This window comes from Lithobates pipiens, unplaced genomic scaffold (assembly GCF_037356315.1).
Source record: "Lithobates pipiens isolate NorthernLeopardFrog02 unplaced genomic scaffold, aLitPip1_a1.2 Scaffold_23, whole genome shotgun sequence".
In the NCBI taxonomy this organism is placed as follows: Eukaryota; Metazoa; Chordata; class Amphibia; order Anura; family Ranidae; genus Lithobates; species Lithobates pipiens.
In genome coordinates this window covers 250,449,931-250,470,905 of record NW_027507785.1, presented here as the reverse complement: position 1 = coordinate 250,470,905, position 20,975 = coordinate 250,449,931, and the positions used below count along the sequence as shown (strand labels likewise).

At 45.2% G+C, this 20,975-nt stretch overlaps 1 protein-coding gene across 1 annotated transcript in view; it reads left to right on the top strand.

Annotated features, from left to right (window-relative positions):
• The window catches only part of LOC143928258 (dimethylaniline monooxygenase [N-oxide-forming] 2-like), a 66,350-nt gene extending 54,416 nt beyond the window's left edge, over positions 1-11,934 (top strand). Inside the window, exons 6-9 of the mRNA XM_077453020.1 lie at positions 4,734-4,933; positions 5,999-6,351; positions 8,894-8,966; positions 9,920-11,934. Coding sequence (XP_077309146.1) covers positions 4,734-4,933; positions 5,999-6,351; positions 8,894-8,966; positions 9,920-10,265 — 972 coding nt within the window. The 3' untranslated portion in view covers positions 10,266-11,934. The remainder of the gene's footprint in view (positions 1-4,733; positions 4,934-5,998; positions 6,352-8,893; positions 8,967-9,919) is intronic.
• The last annotated feature ends 9,041 nt before the right edge of the window (positions 11,935-20,975 follow it).

Below are 20,975 nucleotides of genomic sequence, written 5' to 3'. Positions count from 1 at the left end.
AAGCTTTTTTAAAGGAACCCAATTTTTTGGACCTGAAAACTCAGAAATATGATCTGAGGCCGCGTACACACGCGGGGACTGTTCGCCCAACTTTGTCCGCCAAACAGTTTCAGCGGACAGTCCGCTCAAAATTAGCATGGACGGACTTGCCCACACACGACGAACGAACAGTCCGCTGAAACCGTGCGCGATGACGTGAACGGCACGTACGACGGGACGAAAAATACGACGTCCTATACACTGCAATGCAAACTTCGGCGTGTAAATCCTTTCTGAGCATGCGCGGAACTTAGTTTGACGAACAAGCCTACACACGAGGGGACTGTTCGCTGAAACAGAGTTTCAGCGGACAGTTTTTCGGAATTTCCGAAAAACTTTGTTCAGCAGACTGTCCGCTGAAACTGTCCGCTGAAAGCCCACACACGGGCGGACTGTCCGCCGAAACACTGTTCAGCGGACAAAGTTGGGCGAACAGTCCCCGCGTGTGTACGCGGCCTGAGAATGACATTTTATGTCCTGAATTTGGGGGCCAATATCTTGGGGCCACTTATTGTCAGGAACCCCAAATTCGGTATGCAGACACCTTGTAACTAGCACTACAACATATCAAAATTTGAGGTTCATATCACGAAGTGACCCCGAGATAGGGGGCCACAAAATCGGGTCGCAAAATGTCATGCACTTTTCTGCATTAGAGAATGAAATTTTGTAACCCGACTTGTCGGGGTAGGTACGCAGCTGCACATAAATGTTTGTGAAATATCCAACAGACATTCACTGTCCCATGAATGGATGGGTCCAATATCGACGAGCTCTGACTCTGGGCTTCTTACGAAATTTGCGACGACGTTGCTGTCTCATCAAGAGCAACATCAGGAGCATTTCCTGACATATTTTCAGTATGGGATCCATTTCAAAATATATACCACAGAAAGAGAGGCAAATGCAAGTGTACAACTGCTCTCTATGCTGCTGCTGCTCACTCTGATCAAAATAGCAGAAATAGTTAAAAAAACATGCTTTGAGAGCTTGGGGAGGGTGTACATGATGTTATCTTTATAAATGCTTATAAACGCAAATGCGGCTAAACACGGCTAAACACAGCTAAACGTGGCATGCAAACGCGGCAAAACGCGCGTTTCAGCTTTTTTTGAGCAGAGTTTTCACCTGCGTCTCGTGTGCATGAGGCCTTAATCACAGCTGCCTAGTAGTGATTCAGCTTGGAGCATCTCCACAGTAGATGGATAAGGTCCCCAGTCACAGTGGTACACCTAGCACAGAGTGGGGTTTGTTGAATACCCATGCAGCTGTAAAGGAGTATAATGAGCTTGAAGCACAATATCAAGTTGTGAGAGTTTCTGGGCAGCATTAAGAGAGATATGCAGGACAGAGTCTAGGTCATTGTCCCAGAGCTCATGTTCCAAGGGGCCCACATTTCGCTCCCATTTGTCTTTGGAATTACATGGGTAACCTTCCAAGTATGAGGGTAGTAGCATACCATAACAGTCTGAAATAAAACCCTTTGTGTCCACCACAGAATGAATATACCTATACACGGGTGTAGGGGATAAAGTCCAATCAGTGGCCTGAGCGCAAACAGCATGTTTGAGCTGCAAGTAGTGAATTTGAATCCTGGAGGGAAGGCGGAAGGTGGATTACAGGTCTTTCGAATGAGCAAAAATTGCCATTCTGAAAGATTCACCTTAAATGAGTGATACCCGATCTCTTCCACATCTGTGTGCAGGGCAACTTAATCAATTCTTCTTATGCAGAATTGCCCCAGAGTGGACTTTACTTCATAAAACTCGTAACAACCTGCAAGGAACGCACCTTGGACCAGATTTGTTGGATCAACGAGTAAGTAGGATAGAGCCTATATGAGGAAACAAAGCAGGAGGCTTCCAAGTCCCCGGGTATGGCCTGAAGTGTCATATGGTGTCTTATGATGGAGTGTCCAGATTGGGATAATGAGCTAATGGATCCATTTGTGAATGCCCTAATTAGATGCTGCATTTGGGATGCCAAATAATACAACCTCGGGTTAGGGTGTGCAACTCCACCTCAGTCTTTAGGTCACTGTAGCTTCTCCAATTTAATTCTAGGGGACTTATCTTTTCAAAGCAGAGCACAAAAAATAGTGTTGACTAGCCGAAAAATATAGAGGGGGATCCCTACTAAGGGAATCATGCAGCAAGTAAAGAAGCTGGGGCATAAGGCTTATCTTGATAAAATTAGCTCTCCCTATCAGAGAAAGCCACAATGTATTCCAAATGGTAATCTTAGCTTTGAACCTATGTAGAACAGGGACAATGTTAAGTGTGCAGTAATCTGTTATGGTAGGTGAGATATGTATGCCCAATTATTTGAACGTTTGGACTAAAGGAACAGGACAGAATGTGGATAAAGTCGGGGAGACTTCTACGCCAATAGGAAGAAGAGCAGACTTGGCTCAGTTGATCGTTAAACCTGAATATGATCCAAAAGTATTTATTATCTCCATAACCTCTCTAAGAGAAGTATCCGTGTCCCCCAGAAAAACATATCATCTGCGTAAAGGGTTATTTTTCACAGAGCTCTCCATAATCAAAACCAACATTCCTAGCATCCTCCCGTACTATAGCTGGGGCAAAGAGTAATTGGGTTAGAGGGCACCCCTGTCTAGTAGACATGTGCGATTCGTTTCGTACGAATCTCAAATTCGTACGTTCAGGAGGATCCGAAATACGAATTGCCGTGCGTCCGAATTCTGTACGGAATACGAACTTTTGTTTACGAAATTTCGGATTTTGGATCAGTTGTCGTCGAATCGACGATGACTCAGTCATTATGCTTATTATGAGGGTCTCCCGCCATCCCTGTGCTATGCTGACTTCCTCCTGGGGCTGTACCTCTGCTGTGCTCATTATGAGGGGCTCCCACCATCCCTGTGCTGTGCTGACTTCCTCCTGGGGCTGCTTATTATGAGGGGCTCCCACCATCCCTGTGCTATGCTGACTTCCTCCTGAGGCTGTACCTCTGCTGTGCATATTATGAGGGGCTCCCACCATCCCTGTGCTGTGCTGACTTCCTCCTGGGGCTGCTTATTATGAGGGGCTCCATCCATCCCTGTGATGTGCTGACTTCCTCCTGGGGCTGCTTATTATGAGGGGTGCTGTACTCCTGTGCTGTACTGACATACTGAGCACAGCAGAGGTACAGCCCCAGGAGGAAGTCAGCACAGCACAGGGATGGTGGGAGCCCCTCATAATAAGCAGCCCCAGGAGGAAGTCAGCACAGCACAGGGATGGTGGGAGCCCCTCATAATATGCACAGCAGAGGTACAGCACCCGGAAGAAATCAGCATAGCACAGGGATGGTGGGAGCCCCTCATAATAAGCAGCCCCAGGAGGAAGTCAGCATAGCACAGGGATGGTGGGAGCCCCTCATAATAAGCAGCCCCAGGAGGAGCAGGCGCAAACTGGACCAGCGGTGCATGGCAGACAATCTTCTCTCTTTCTCATCTAATGAAACTTTATATTTCGGATAGGAAATTCTTCAACGGAATTTCGTATTTCGGATAAAAACCAAACTTCCATCAGCATCGACTGTCATATTGAGGTATATTTTTGCCTTTAAATTCATCGTAAAGAACGTTCATACACGTTAACGAACCTAACGACAATTCGTATTTCGTACGAAACAGAACGGAATTTCGGACACGAAATACGAAGTACGAATTAATTTTATTACGAATCGAAACGGAACAGAACGAAACAAATTTATTGACGGCGCCCATTTCTACCGTCTAGTCCCCTATCTAGACTAAATGACTGTGAAATCCTACCCTCCTCTCTAATGGAGGCCACGGGGGCACTATACAGGAGTTGGACCCAGGAAATAAATATCTCCAAAACCAAAGTGTCAGGAATGTTAAATCTTGAAATGTAAGGAACAGAAGGCTAAGATGTGTTAGTGAATGATTTTCTCCCAGAAAGTAATGGTTTTACCAGTGCAGAAAATACAAAACCCAGTTCACACTCTATAAGAATATATTTTCCTAGTATTACAAGCCTGGAAATATAGAGGAAAGATTTTGATTAAAATATGAGTCATTAGGTGTATGCTCTCCTTCACGTATCTTTTCATGTCCTGGAAAATATGTCATCTCAAAGCGGAGTTCCACCCAAAAATGTAACTTCTACTTATCCGGTTTCCCCCCCCCCCTCCAGTGTCACATTTGGCATCTTTCAGGGGGAAGCAGATACCTGTCTAATACAGGTATTTTCTGCCACTTTCGGGGGAAAGGTCACGGCAGAATCCGTTGCGATCTACGCCATGTCCAGCCCCTCCTCTGTCCCCCCCCCGCTGTCTTCTTGGAGACGCACAGGCCCCAGAAGATAGCAGGGACCAGTCAGAATGCGCATCTTGACTTGCGCACGCACAGTAGGGAACCAGGCTGTGAAGCCGCAAGGCTTCACTTCCTGATTCCCTTACCGAAGATGCCAGAGCCGAGGGATGGATCCGCTTCAGGTGAGGACATCGCGGGTGCCCTGGACAGGTAAGTGTCCTTATTTAAAAAGTCATCAGCTGCAGTATTTTTAGCTGATGACTTTTATTTTATTTTTTTCCAGGCAAAACTCCACTTTAACATAAAGTCAGTTTTCTTTTTGCACATGATGGTCATTTTTAGGACACAAGTAGATTTGGTATAAAATAATCTAAAACCGTAGATATCAGTATTTTACTCTTTGCAGGTATATCTTAGCACTCGGAGAGGCTGCTGGGTTATGAGTCGTGTATTTGACCAAGGTTATCCATGGGACATCTGTTATGACACACGGTTTCAGACTCTGTTGAGGAATACACTGCCAACTTCTACTGCTTTATGGCTCACTGAGAAGAAAATCAATGAATGGTTTAACCATGCTCACTATGGTCTTCAGCTTAGAGACAGGTATCATTTTGCTAGTTATGTTTATTTTACTGGTGATTTATTTAAGCAATATTAAACCCAAAAGCAAACAGTTATTATATTGCAGCTTAGCAATTCTTAAATCTGATGGCTGAATTTGTTTTCTTTTTTAGGCTTTCTTTTTGCCCAAACAAAAAGAAAAACAAATGCATCCAATTGGATGCTGGCATCGCATGTGTCTTTGGTGGCCATCTTGGGTCAGGCAGAGTCTATTTAAGACCCTGACTCCCATGTTTGGCGTGCATATCTGTTAGTGTTATCCTAGAGGTAACTCATCTGTCAGGGGCAGTGCTTAGCATCAGGTAGAGGTTCTAGATGAGTAGGGGAAGTTCAGGGGCACGCTATCCATCCTAGAAGCCTCCCCACCTGGGTATGGACCGGCCAGGACACATTCAGCCCCTCAAGACAAGCACTGTCAGTACACCTCAGATCTAATGGTACTATTCATTGCTGTACATCCTGTGAGTGTGCCCAGTCTTGTTGGTCATTACTAAACTTATATTTCAATACCGTTCTGTTTCTACAACTGGACTGTGAGTGTATATGGCCCCCATGTGTTGAGCTGAGCAGTGTGTGCATCTATAGACACAAACAGCATAGCTTGGCATCAGTCCCTCCTTACAGGATTTGATTGACAGCATCAGGAGACAGTGGCTTTCACTGCTGCCTCTGTGCCTGTGTGAAAATGGAGCAAGAGCAGTGGTGGGTATTAGGGGAGCTGAGGGGGAAATGCACTTACTGTGACATTTTTACCCCTAATGCAGTGAATGCTTTAATGTAAGAATGTCTTGCCTTTAGAACCAACATAAATTGGTAATCGTCCTGTTGAATATATTTTATTTCCCTATGGTTAGTTTTTTTGGCCCACAGTACAGCAAAGTATGTCTAGCTATGAAAATCAATGACTAATTTAGGTCAGATTACAAAGCGATAGGTGACTCAATTATGATGGGTGTCCATTGGGGTCCTGAACTGCAGAAAAAAAAAGTGTCTCATCTCTTTTGATTTTTTTTATACTAATCATCTATTGGTTGCATTTTTTCAAAGTAATCACTTTAAAGAACCTTTTGTTAATGATGAACTGCCGAGTCGTATCATTTGTGGATATGTGCTGGTGAAGCCCATGGTGACAGAGTTCACTGAAACGTCTGTGAAGTTCGATGATGGGAGCATTGAGGAAAACATTGATGTTGTTGTCTTTGCTACGGGATATCACTACTCATTTCCATTCCTTGATGAATCCATTATAAAGGTTGATAACAACGTAAATTTGTACAAAGGTGTCTTCCCTAAAAACCTGGAAAAGGCCACACTGGGTGTCATTGGTCTTATTCAGCCTATTGGTGCAATCATGGCAGTTTCAGAAATACAGGCTAGATGGATAACAAGAGTCTTCAAAGGTAAGACTGTATAAATGTGGTGAAAAGTACTAAGCCAGGTTTTTCCGCATGATTTTCACTTTTAGGTATAAGTAATGCACACAGCAAATTAAACATTTATCCTTTTGTAGAAATATAATTTTGTGATTAATGAAGGTCCTGATCTATGAACAAGCAACAAAAATTAAAGGACACCTTTAGTAGATAGTAGATATGCTTGTATTTCTGGGTACTTCCTAATTGGGTAAATATTTCAAGTGCTCTGGGCCAAAACCAGCACCTACATTTTTGTGCATGCCAGACATGATTACTGTTAGGTCTGTATGTCCTGCACATATGTGTGATCATGTACTCTACTTCCAGGCTTTTTCTTTCACTGTACATATAGGGGATGATTTACGAAAGGCAAATTAACATTTCAGTTTGCAAGTGAAGTTGCACTTTGCAAAATAACTTTTTCCAGAGCTTACTGAATTAGGTAAGATTTTACTGACTACCATGTTCCAATCATAGCTGTCTGCTCCAAGTGAGTGGAAACATCATTAATTAGGTTATTAGGTGATGACAGTGACATGGGTGGTAGGTTATAGACCAGTATTTTCACAAATGATATTAAAGTCTTGGTGCACTACTTTGTAAGCTTATTTTTATATAATTGCACTTACCATTTTTTTGTTTTTCCTTTCTGAAACCCACTTGTTATTTATTATTTAGGTGGTCACTTAATTGCATCTTTATTGGTTTATACTTTCCTAAAAGGTCACCAGAGTCTATTCTATAGTTTCCTGTTGCAACACTAAAATTGCTGTCACCAGGGTGTGTGTCCTGTTTTCCTGTAATCCTGTTTTAGACTGTCATGCAATCCTTAAGCCAGGTACACACTGGCAGAATGTCGGGAGATATTTGCAGTTTAAAAAAAAAGGTCCGACATTACAATACACTGTGCGTATGACAGTCTGTCCAACACAAGCCGGCTTCTGTCAGTCGTGCATGCTGGAAAACCAGCAGCTGGGCGGCACAGTGGTGTAGTGGATAGCACTCTCACCTAGCAGTAAGAAGGGTCGCTGGTTCGAATCCCAACCAGGACACTACCTGCCTGGAGTTTGCATGTTCTCCCTGTGCCTGCGTGGGTTTCCTCCCACAGACCAAAGACATGCAGGTAGGTTAATTGGTTTCTGTCCGAAATTGGCCTTAGTATATGAATGGGGACCTTGGATTGTGGGTAGGGACCAATGTGAGTGTGTAAAGTACAGGGATAGGGACAATTATAGACACACTCGGGTTGAACTGGATGGACTGGTGTCTTTATTCAACCTTACTAACTATGAAACTATGAAACTAATCCTCTCTGCCAATGGCAGAGAGCGCTGATCAGGGTTTTCTGGTGGGGGGTTTGTCCCCCTGTCAGAACACAACAGCTCAGTGGGAGATCGCTGGACTAACTTTGCATAGTTAGTATGGCAGCTCCGACCGGAGCTGACAGGTTTTGTTTTGATTAACCCGCTGGGTTGAATGGAGAAAAAACAATACAGACATACCTCACTTTTAAGTACACAATGGGGTTTATTTACTAAAGCTAAGTGCAAAAGTGCAAAATCAGGCTCACTTCTGCATTCCAATGACCTTCCAGGTTTTATTACCAAAGCTTAATTGAACAAGCTGGGGTTAGAAGCTCGTTCATTTCTATGCAGAAGTGAGCCTGATTTTGCACTTTCTAGCTTTAGTAAATAAACCCCATTGTGTACTTAAAAGTGCGGTATGCCTGTAGTTTGTACCAGGCTTTATTCTATCCTCAGAGTTTTCTAGGTATTCTTTGGTCTCCAAGTTCCTGTATATTTGCCTTTATCTCCTTGCTTGTTTGAATCCTGTTTTTTCTCTGCCCTCTAGACCCTGTTGCCTTCCTAAACTTTTAATCTTTGATCTTTCTGATTTGAGATTATTGGCTTTGATTATCTAACTACAATGATAATTGGCTACTTACATTGATTACTTCCCCATTCCTAGCTCATCCTTAGCAAAGAGTGACCTCCTGTTAAGATAAAATATTTCTGCACTTATGTTTCTGGGGGCATCAAAGTACCAGTGTGCACACATTAGGCATCCTTGAAAGGTGGCTAGTAAAGGTGAGATATGCAACAGCAGACCTTAGTACCCATTATCATAATCCCAATCCACTGCTTTGCTCTAAGCGTTGAATTGTTGTGTAGTGTTAGGGCAGCTCATTCATTTGAATGGGCTTTATAATACACCACAACAGACCAAAAATCTGATATGCAGCATTTCTGGCAGATCGGCGCACTGCAATGCATATTAGTGTCACTGGCTGCACTGTAGTACAACACAAGTGTGTTAAGAAGCCATTCAGAATGAATGTTATTGAATTACACCAACGTGCATAACTAGTGTTATTGCAGTGCAGTGGTGTGAACAATTCCTAATACAAGATGTATCTATCTATAAATATTAGAAAACAACAAATAAAGACTACAACAAATAACGGAGAATGTAATTTATGTCCTAATGTTTTGAAATGTTTTATGTTGTTAATGTTAATCATTTTTAGGTTTGTGCAAATTGCCGTCACAAGATGGAATCCAGACGGACATTGAACTAAAACAAAAAATCTGTTTGAAAAGGTATATATATCCTTTTTTTTTTTAAATAGGAGCTTTTGTAGCAATGCCTGTCTTCAGGCATACCCCACATTTAAGTACACAATGGGCTTTATTACTAAAGCTGGAAAGTGCAAAATCAGTCTCACTTCTGCATAGAAACCAATGAACTTCTAACCCCAACTTGTTCAATTAAGCTTTGGTAATACAACCTGGAAGCTCATTGGTTTCTATGCAGAAGTGAGCCTGATTTTGCACTTTCCAGCTTTAGTAAATAAACCCCATTGTGTACGTAAAAGTGAGGTATGCCTGTGTTCAGCTGTCCCCATAGTATTTCCTTCTGCCACTAGATGTCCTCAATCTTCTTGATTCATGGTCAGCTTCATTTAACCCACTTTATTAAAGCACAAACTGTCACACTGATGTGTAATGAAATAATTCAACTCACCATAATGCAAAATCAGTGGGAGCCCTGAGTGTGTCTCCATCCAATCTGACAGAGCTTGAGCTATTTTGCAAAGAAGAATGGGCAAAAATGTCAGTCTCTAGATGTGCAAAACTGATAGAGACATACCCAAAAAGACTTGCAGCTGTAATTGCAGCAAAAGGTGGTTCTACAAAGAAGTATTAACTCAGGGGGGCCGAATACAAATGCATGCCATACTTTTCAGATATTTATTTGTAAAAAAAATTGAAAACCATTTATCATTTTCCTTCCACTTCACAATTATGTGCCACTTTGTGTTGGTCTATCACATAAAATCCCAATAAAATACATTATGTTTTTGGTTGTAACATGACAAAATGTGGAAAATTTCAAGGGGTATGAATACTTTTTCAAGGCACTGTATGTATATGATTGCCCTGCCATTCACAATTTCAAGTTTATCAAAAAGTTGTATTGTGCTCACTTTGTCCGAAATATTCTGTGAAATTAATATATAATTGGTGATCTTGTAAATTTTTGCTTATTACAGGTTTGGTAAAGACTATAGTCTTGAGCTGGATTACATTGAATATCTGGATGAAATAGCCCAAGAAATAGGCTGTAAGCCTAATATTCTAGGTCTGCTTGTGACAGATCCTATTCTAGCTTTAAAACTAGTCTTTGGCCCATGCACGCCAGCACAGTATCGCTTGAGAGGACCAGGGAAATGGTCAATGGCCAGAAAGCAAATTATGACTACATTTGATCGGGTACTAAAACCTACCAGGACCCGCGTGGTTGGGACCCATGAAAAGAAATCATTGTCAATAGTTTATGGCCTGGGAGCACTTTGTATTCTTTCTCTGTTCTTAGCTTTGGCTATGTACACAAAGTAAAAGAAATATTACGATTTTTGCACTATTTTTGTAATCTCTTGCCGCAGTATTACTGTGACTTTGATGTCTGATTTATATATGATAGCATATTGTATATTAGTGTTTTCATTCTGATTCTTAAGCAAATCTTTTAATCATTTAAGTCTTGTAAAACAGAAACAGTTATTAAAGCAAGCCCCCAAGAGTTTGCATATAGCTGTCAGTAATTTTTATTTTGCCTGCCAAACAATTATATTGCAAATAGCACTATAGAATGCATACAGTATGTTTTAATTAAATGTTTTGTTGAGCATGTGCAACTTATGTGTATATTTTCGAATCTGACTTTTTTTTTTCTTTTCAATGCTTGTGTCATGTTTATCCTTTTTACTCATACTGATGGAGTTGCTCGGAATATAGCAGAGGGAAAGAGGAGGCCATATTATATTATCTCCTTTTTCCATAGGTTTTTTCCTAGATCAGAAATCTGTTAGTAATGGACTTAATTGGCTCAACGTGATCATTTCACCAGTAAAGCCCCATACACACTCAGATTTTCTGCAGATTTTTGTCTTAAGATTTACCAAAACCATATAATATGAGTTCAAACCTTAGGAGTTTCAATGTGTATGGAATAACGCAGGCCCCTGCACTACGTGGTTTTGGTAAATCAGAAGACAAAAATCAGCAGAAAATCTGTGTACAGTATGGGGCTTTACAGGATTGTCGAGATGATATCATTAAAACTACCTATTTTTTTTTTTTTTTTTTAGATAAAGTTGTTGCATTTTAGTGACAATAGCATTTTAATGATCACAAATAGTGACGATTTTAAAACCCTAAGGGCTAAATGTTTATACACAGACATGAAAACAAATGTAGTTCCATTAAAAATGTATATTTGAATATGGCAAAACAATTCCATCCATTTTAAATCAATGCACACATAATGCCAAAATGCAAATATGCTTAACTGTAGTTTCGTACGAATTAAAAATTCGTATAAATTTCAATAATTTCGTACGTTCGGGAGGATTCGAAATACGAATTTCTATGCTTTCCGAATTTTGTACGAAATATGAAATTTCGTTTATGAATTTCGGATCCAAATTCCATTACAACAGAAACCTGACTGGTGTTTTGTTGACCAATCAGAGGTTTTCTTCTGCTGTTGAGTGAGGGTTGGAAAAATTACCTTTTTAACATGGGAGTGGGAGACTAGTACTGGTAGTCAATGGGAGATTCAGAATCGGACAAAATTAGAATTTTCGTTAATTACCATTATTCGTTATGATAAAGTTAATAAACCCAGGAAGTCAGCGCAGCACAGGGATGGTGGGAGCCCCTCATAGTGAGCACAGCACAGGGATGGTGGGAGCCCCTCATAATGAGCACAGCACAGGGATGGTGGGAGCCCCTCATAATGATAAATTCATCATAACGAACATTCGTAATTGTTACGAAAAGTTAACGAAAATTCGTATTTCGTACGAATCCGAATTGAATTTCAGACATGAATTACGAATTAATTCTAATACGAAACGGAATGGAATGAAATACATTTATTGACGGCGCACATGCCTATAATGTCAAGCTATGCAAGATTGAGTGAACTTTTTGTACCATGTGTTGTCCATATTTTGTACAATTAGTTTACAAATTCTACTGTATTAAACTGTTTTAAAATAAACCTGATTTGCTTAAAGCGGTTGTAAAGTCTTTTTTTTTTTTTTTTTTTATAAAATGCCATACTTGCTTCCTCTGAGCAAGGGTTTCGCACAAGGGTTTTGCACAATCCTCCTCTTCTGGGGTCCCCCAGTGGCACTCCTGGCTCCTCCCTGCATCGAGTGCCCGGACAGAAGCGCTTTCCCTGCTGTCCATTGACGCAAACAGCAGGACTCAGGCTTGCCCCCCCTCCCCCCATGTCATTTGGGTTTGATTGACAGCAGCAGGAGTCAATGGTTGCACTGCTATCAATCTATCCAATCAGAACCCGAGACACCGGCTGGAGCTGGTGTGCTCATCCCCATCACTGGAAAGACCGGGTTCAGGCAAGTAAAAGGGGGGAGGGGTGCTGCATCACAGGGGGTTTGTCACCTTAATGCATAGAATGCATTAAAGTGAAAAACCTTGAGGGTTTACAACCCCTTTAGGCTATGTTTCCACTATTGCGTCCCCAAAGTTGCACGATTTTTCAGCGATTTTACGGCATTTTTTTTCCGCGACTTGAAGCATTGTCTGTGCAAGTCGCATCAAAGTGGAACCAAAGTAGTGCAGGGACTACTTTGAAGTTTCTGCGTCTTGAAGTCACACAGATATGAACGGTACTCATGGGAAATCATGGGGACTGGTGGAAACCTAGCCTTAAGGAGAACCTTAGTGTTAAGAATATGTTTACTTATCAATTCAATTTTAAAATATGATGTTCATAAAATTTGTGCATATCATTTAATAATGACTTTGTCTGTGTTTTCATATTGTTGTGTGTAAATGTAGCATGGTGATCCTGCCAGATTCTGTCACCACAGATGTCGGCAGTCTGATGGCCAACATTATGCAACCCTCTTTCCCTGGACAATAAAATGAGAAACGGCACAGTAATACATTCATTTTTCACTGTTTTCGTTCTTTTCCTTTTTGTGTTTTTTTCCTTGGGGTCTTTTTTGCTATGAATGATGTTTTATGTGGTTGTTTGTGTCAAAAACCAGAGCTTGTATTTTATAATTGAATTTATTGTATATCTGTATCTATCATTTATTTCCTGACCTAAAAAAAAAAGATTTTTATATAAATTACCGTCTTACAACCTTTTGCTGCCTAAAAAACCCACTGGGGAAATCTTTCCATTTTTTGTGTACTCTCGGGTTGTGCAGCCCCTTGGACTCTCATATGAGAGAGCCCGGAGCTGACAGCCAAAAGCGATAAGTGCAGGGCGGACATGACGGGGTTAACAGTAGAGCAGAGGAAAGAATTAGGGAAGGACCAGGGTGCCGAGGGGGCGGGGTTAGGAAAGAGTCAATATAGTCTCCTGGGGCATGCTGGGAGTTAACAGAAGACGGAGGAGAAAGTTCAGCATGGACACGGTGGAGAGGCTTCTGATGCAGCTGAGGGAGCAGGCGGCGGTCCGGGGTGAGGACTGGCTGGTGGATTCCTTGGGGGGTTTAGTGACACGGCCGGAGCCTGTGAATGCTGGGGGGACCGGTGTGAGCACGCGGGCGCGGCGTTCCCGGCCGCCGGAGCGGTTTTCGCCCGACAGACAGGGGGGGGACGGCGGGCGGGGGGCGGCGGACTGGCGGGACGATCGGCGGCACCCCCTGGGACTGGACTGGCTACAGGCAGCTTGGGTCTCCCGGGACAGGGCTCTACGCGGCCTGCATCTGCCACGCGGGGGAGGCTCAGGGGGATGGGGATGGAACACAGCACTGCCAGGAGAACAGCTTCAGTGAGCGCTGGCCCCGCCCCCAGAACGGAGCAGAGAGCAAGAGTCACGAGGAGGAGAGCTGATGTCCCCAGGCCTGCTTACTTGTCGGCAAGGGACTGTGCTTTGGAGCCCCTTCTCAGCACGGGCCACCCCCCATTAGAGGAGCAGCGAGCAGCCAGCAAACAAGGGAGAGCGGTGGTTCCCGGGCCTGCGGTGGTGACGGCAGGGGAACACTTTGGGGAGGCATTTCGGAGCGCTGGCCCCGCCCCCGGAGCGGAGCTGAGCAGTGGGGGGGCTGGGGGGGACATTGGATGTCTGCTATCCCTGGGCCAGCCACAGCCGCGGCAGGGGATCGCAGCAGTCTGGGACGGGGGCTGCTCAGGGTCACAAGGAGCGTGGCGGAAGACTGCGGGACTGTGGGGGCGTACGCCGGTCGGGGCAAGGCCAAGCGGAAGTCGGAGGCCGGTCACGCGGTGCGCAGAAGGGTGCGGATGGCAGCAAGCACAGCGGCAGCCAGAGGAGAGCGATCTGGCGGGTCCTCATCATCGGAGGAGGTGGAGCGAGAGCTGGGAGCCATGGAAGAATCGGATGCGGTGGACGATGCGGCCCTTCCTGGCGTCGGGAGGAAGTCCGGAGTGAATGGGCGATCGGCTGATGGGGCGTCTCCTGTGCAGCCCGGTAAGTCACCTGCTTCTTTACCAGGATTGGGTACGTCAGGTAATTTGCAGCAGGGGGACGGTGGGGGGGGGGGCTTAGCCAGGGTTTGGGGTCTGGGGGGGCTGGGGTTTCTAAGGACTTGCAAGGTTTTTTGGTGGGTTTGAAAGAACTGGTGTGTCAGTTTGAGTGGGGGGTTACGGCACCTGTGGGGCCGGGGGCGGCATGGGTGCCCCCGGGGGGCGGTATGGCGGAGGCGAGCGTTGCTGCGGCTTGGCCTGTTCCGGGACCTGTGGTTGGGGGGCCGGTTGTGGGCGCTGGGGGGAGTGACAAGAGTGTGGTTCCGGCGGGCGAACAGGTGGCGGCGTCTATTGAAAAAGGGGTGAGGCAGGACATTACTAGGCTGGCAGACGCGGCGAGGTGTGAGGTCTACGTTTGTTACGAGGGACCGTTAGGGGCTCATCTAAAGCAGGAGGTCCGGGAGAAGCTGTGGAAGGGTGAGTATGTGGAGATCTTCTCGTTGTTGCCGCTGGAGAAGTTCAACTTGGATAGGGTGAAGCCTGACGATTCCAAGAAGGAGGATGAGGAAAAGCGGAGGTATCGATTAATTCCGAGGACGTTTGCGAATTGGTTACAGGCATTTGCCATTATGGCCAGTGTCATAGGGGAAAAACACTCCGAATATTGTTCGGCTTTGTTTTGTTACCAGGATTCGATTGGGGAGGCTTACCGGGTGTACGGCGGAACTGCGTGGTTGCGCTATGACGAACAGTTCAGACAGCGGAGAGCGGTAAGGCCGGACCTGCGATGGGACCACAAGGACATGAGCTTGTGGATGCGTTTGATGACGACGGCGAGGGCCCCGGGGCAGTTTTTTCAGGGGGGGGGGGGCGGTGGACCGTCGCCCCCAGGACAACCGGCCGGAAATAAGAAAGGGGTGTGTTGGCAGTACAACTCTGGTGCCTGTAAGTTCGGCACTGGTTGCCGGTTCAAGCACGAGTGTTCGGGCTGCGGCGGAGCTCACCCTGCCTCCAGATGCTTTAAGCAAGGGAAGGGCCGACCGGGGGATGTTGGCAACAAGAGGGAGGACTCCGGTGATGGTGGCAAGGATGCGGCCGTTTCTCGGTAGGTATCCGGACAGGAGTGCAGCGAAGCTTCTAGAGGATGGGTTCACGGATGGCTTTAGGATTCCTTGCGCGTTGACGGTGATTCCACCGTTGGCACCCAATTTGAAGTCGGCCCTGCAACATCCGGAGGTGGTTTCTGAGAAACTGCGGAAGGAGGTGGCGTTGGGTAGGATGTGTGGCCCTTTCCCTGTGCCTCCTTTGGACGACTTGGTGGTCTCTCCGTTGGGTGTGGTGCCCAAAAAGGAGCCCCTCAAGTTTAGGCTTATTCACCACCTTTCCTTTCCGAAGGGCGGGTCGGTGAATGATGGGATCGATCAAGAAGTTTGGTCCGTGTCATACACGTCGTTTGACGCGCGGTGAATTGGGTGCGCAGATATGGAAAGGGGGCTTTACTGGCCAAAGCGGACGTGGAATCGGCCTTTCGTTTGTTGCCGGTGCATCCAGATAGTTTTCGTTTGTTGGGGTGTCATTGGGAGGATGGTTTCTATGTAGACCAGTGCTTACCGATGGGCTGTTCAATCTCCTGTGCGGTGTTTGAACAATTTAGCTCGTTCATTGAATGGGTGGTGAGGGATGTGTCGGGGGTGAATTCGATCATTCACTACCTTGACGATTTTCTATGCATTGGGCCTCCAGCTTCCAAGGTTTGCGCGATATTGCTGGCGACGCTGCAGCATATTGCGGAGATATTTGGCATTCCTTTGGCACCGGACAAAACTGAGGGACCTCGCACGGTCATCGTGTTTCTGGGAATTGTCTTGGATTCCGAGGCCATGGAGTGCCGGTTGAAGACAAGTTGGCGGACTTGCGGCGGGAGATAACAGTTGTTGGGGGTTCGGAAGGTTCAGCTGCGAAAATTGCAATCGGTCCTAGGCAAACTCAATTTTGCCTGTCGGATTTTACCGATGGGGCGGGTTTTCAACCGCAGGTTGGCAGCCAGCACGGCGGGTGTCAGGTCCCCTACGCATTTTGTGCGATTAGTGAGATCGCATAAGGCAGACTTGAAGGTCTGGCAGACTTTTTTGAGTCGTTCAATGGGCGGGCGATGTGGATGTCGGGGTCGGTCAGCAACTTTGACCTGGAATTGTTCACCGATGCGGCTGGGGCTTTTGGATTTGGGGCGTTTTTTCAGGGCCGATGGAGCGCGGGTCCTTGGCCGCAATCATGGGTGGCGGCAGGGTACACGTCGAATCTGGTGCTGCTGGAGTTGTTTCCAGTGGTTCTGGCGGTGGAGCTGTGGGGCGCCTCCTTCAGGGATCGGAAGGTGCGTTTTCACGGGGATAACATGGGGGTTGTGCAGGTCATTAATCGTCATACGGCCTCTTCCCCCCCTGTCATTCGGTTGCTGCGTCACCTGGTGTTGCGGTGCCTGCAGTTGAATGTGTTCATTCACGCGGTGCATCTTCCGGGCATGGAGAACGTGGTGGCGGATGCGCTGTCCAGGTTCCAGTGGGAGCGGTTCCGGGAGTTGGTACCGGGGGCGGAAAGGTTTGGGACTCCCTGCCCTCTGTGGTTGTGGGATTTAGCTTTTGATACGCCTGTTAAACAGGATGCTGTTTGAGGGGGTGGGGCGGGGTGGTGCCCTGACAGGACTCGTAGTGCGGTGGTCGGCTGGTTGTATGGGTTTTTTCGGATGGGTCTACTGGGGGCTTGCATCCCACCCGGGGGGGGGGGGGGGGTACAGGCGACTGGTTTGGGTGCATGTGGGGGCATTGGGCCACCTCATGGTGATCGGTGCTCAGTTGGTTAGCTTTGGTCTATATTTCCAAAAAAAAAAAAAAAAAAGGCGGTGGGAAGGGACGGTGATCCTGGGCTGGATAGTTGGTTTCGGGGTTTTGCGGCAGGTTGACAGGGGAAGGGGTTGGTTGGAAGGTGTTGGTTTCATGTTATGCTGTTACTGTACGGTGGTGTTCATGGCTGTTTTTTCCTGTTTTCTTCTGTTTCAGGTACGGCAAAAGGATTGGTCTGGATAATGGGCCATTCCTATGTGTGCTGGGGGGCACGACGGGGTGATGCTAGGAGGGGAGGCAGACGTTTAGGTTTTGCTAAAAGTGAGGTCTGTATCAAGTGGTTTGGTTTCCCAGGAATGTTATGGGGCAGGTTGGTGGGGGAGGTTCATCGTTTTGCACAGAGGGACATGCCCCCAGATGTCCTGGTGATCCATGCGGGTGGTAATGACCTGGGCTGTAAGACTATGATTGACCTTACGCGGGATATTCAGTTTGACGTGTGGCGTCTCAGCATGGATTTTCCAAACATGGTCATAGTTTGGTCGGACATGGTGGCCCGCACCACGTGGCGGATGGCCAGGTCAGTTGAGGGGGTGAATAGAGCCAGGAGGAAGGTTAATAGGGCGGTCAGTAACTTCATGGTTCGGAATGGGGGGTTGGCCACTAGACACTTGGAACTCGAGTTTGAGACTTGGAGATACTTGCGAAAGGATGGAGTTCACTTGAATGACGTGGGCATTGACCTGTGGACTCTTGGGATCCAGGATGGTATTGAGCGAGCACTTCGGGTGGGGAGGGGCATGCAGCAGTAAGTGGGTTACTTCCGCATGCGGTGGCGGGTTTTTGGTCTGTGCAGGCGAAGGAGATATGGCAAAATGGGTCAGGAACTATCGCTGAATGGGATCCTGATGGTGGTTTCCGGATAACTGAGGTTAGAAGGAAAGGGTTATGGGGGCACTGCGGACAGCGTTTGTCTTTGAGCCTGCTTGTCGGCTTGAGGCCTATTATTACGCTTGGAGAGGGACCGCAGTGTCAAGTTGGTCATGGGTTCAAATGTTTTTGGTGATAATTGCCTGCACAGACCAATGCCATGCAGTGGTTGCTATTCAGAAGTTATATTGGGATATTGTTTGTTATTGTTATAATTTTATATTATTGAGAGTACATATTTTCATACAGAGTTGTTCATATTGGAATGTAATCGTTTATTTTGTTTACAAATAATAAAGTAGGCTGCTACGGCCTTTTCTTACTCCAACCGGTGTGGTCTCAAGTTAATGGGGTATAGGTAAGGTTGGGGTTATGGAAGCAGCCTATCTGGTATACCACAGTCAAGAGAGCCCGGAGCTGACAGCCAAAAGCGATAAGTGCAGGGCGGACATGACGGGGTTAACAGTAGAGCAGAGGAAAAAATTAGGGAAGGACTAGGGTGCCGAGGGGGCGGGGTTAGGAAAGAGTCAATATAGTCTCCTGGGGCATGCTGGGAGTTAACAGAAGACGGAGGAGAAAGTTCCCACCCTCCCTCCCAACGGTTAGAGGTTGTTGGTTTTGTTTTTGATTGTACGGGGGTTGTTGGCATCTTTTTCTTCTGACAGGTTTCTGGACGGTGGATGTCGTGGCAGGCTGGCGGGTTTTTGGTCTGTGCAGGCGAAGGAGATATGGCAAAATGGGTCAGGGACTATCGCTGAATGGGATCCTGATGGTGGTTTCCGGATAACTGAGGTTAGAAGGAAAGGGTTATGGGGGCACTGCGGACAGCGTTTGTCTTTTGAGCCTGCTTGTCGGCTTGAGGCCTATTATTACTCTTGGAGAGGGACCGCAGTGTCAAGTTGGTCATGGGTTCAAATGTTTTTGGTGATAATTGCCTGCACAGACCAATGCCATGCAGTGGTTGCTATTCAGAAGTTATATTGGGATATTGTTTGTTATTGTTATAATTTTATATTATTGAGAGTACATATTTTCATACAGAGTTGTTCATATTGGAATTTAATCGTTTATTTTGTTTACAAATAATAAAGCAGGCTGCTACGGCCTTTTCTTACTCCAACCGGTGTGGTCTCAAGTTAATGGGGTATAGGTAAGGTTGGGGTTATGGAAGCAGCCTATCTGGTATACCACAGTCATGTATTCTCCCATTCTATAAAATGTGTGTAGATTTAATAATGACCTTAAAGTGTTATGTGTTTTCATATTGTTGTGTGTAAATGTAGCATGGTGATCCTGCCAGATTCTTTCACCAGATGTCGGCAGTCTGATGGCCAACATTATGCAACCCTCTTTCCCTGGACAATAAAAGGAGAAACAGCACAGTAATACATTCATTTCTCCACTGTTTTCTCTTCAAATTATACTATTATCCTTGTCATGAACTGGTTGGCTCCTTGTACTGCTTCCTCCTCTCATACTCCAGCACCACTATACACAGACTGCAAGAGGTTGATACTAGGTCACATTCGTGTACCCTCACTGCCTGCATTAAAAAAAATGCATTTATTGTTGTATATTGTTGTATTCATGATTACAAAGCTAAGTTATTTTGTACCTTTCATGTCTGTGTAGAGAAGCAAATATTGTAGGATTGCTCCATGATGAGCATGTGGTGATGTTAAAGTGGGGACTATACAGGCAGCGGACCACTCTGCCTGATAAAATCTTTATATACCAAAAATGCAGCGCTATAAAAACATATAAATGTGAATGACTGAAATAAGTGACTTATTAGCCCAATAGGGTTATTAGTAAAAAAAGAGAAGATAACAAGTAATGATAATAGTGCCAATAAGTCTTTAAATTATTGACTTAAAAGTGTCCAACAATAAGAATAATGAACGAAATAATCTGATCACGTGATTGTTTGTTTGACTTTTATGTATTACAATTTTTAAATAAACCTTCAGTAGTTGAACTTCACTAAAGGCCCATACACACGATCAGACTTTTTTACAACAAACATGCAAATTAGCTGTTTTGGAGCAACATCCGACCGTGTGTACGCTCCATCGGACAAACTTTTTTGGTTTTCATCGGACTTTTGTTGGCTGTGTGAACGGACAAACTTTCTGGCAACAAAAGTCTGATGGAGCAAAGTCTGATCGTGTGTACAGAAAACCATAGGACTTTTGTACAAAGTACAAACAGGCATGCTCAGAACCAATGCAAAAGATCAGACAACAATACAGAAGTTGACCACAGGTGGCGGTAAAGAGCAGAAAAACCACGTGATTTGGTGAAAGTTGGCTGAAAAAGTCCTGCTGTGTGTATGCAATACAAGTTCAGGGCCGACGCCATTTGTACAAAAATCCAAGGGAAAGTTTGTACAAAGTCCTATCGTGTGTATGAGGCTTAAGCGAGGCATTGTGTTCATGCTTTCCCTTACGTGGTGAGTCCCTCTGGAGCCATTTTGGATTAAATTTTTTGGAGATCGTTGGAGGTCCGTTGAAGCCTGTAGAATTTCACATTCTGGTGAACTGACTGAGAAGTTGGACAGTAAAGAGGGTGACGGCTGATCCAGAGGAGATCCACTATCCAGTGCGCTCGGGTCCTTCGAGGCTTTTGGAGTCTTTCTAAGCCTGTATGACACATTTGCTGTATGGTATTTATGTCCACCATTTCTGGTAAGAGTACCTACCTCTTTCTGTGAATACCCGGTTGATGTTTGAAAGCTCCTTACAGTTCGGGTCAACGGAACATCAGAATTTATTTCATTCATTATTCTTATTGTTGGACACTTTTAAGTCACTAGTTTAAAGACTTATTGGCACTGTTATCATTACTTTACAAAAAAGACAAAAAATGG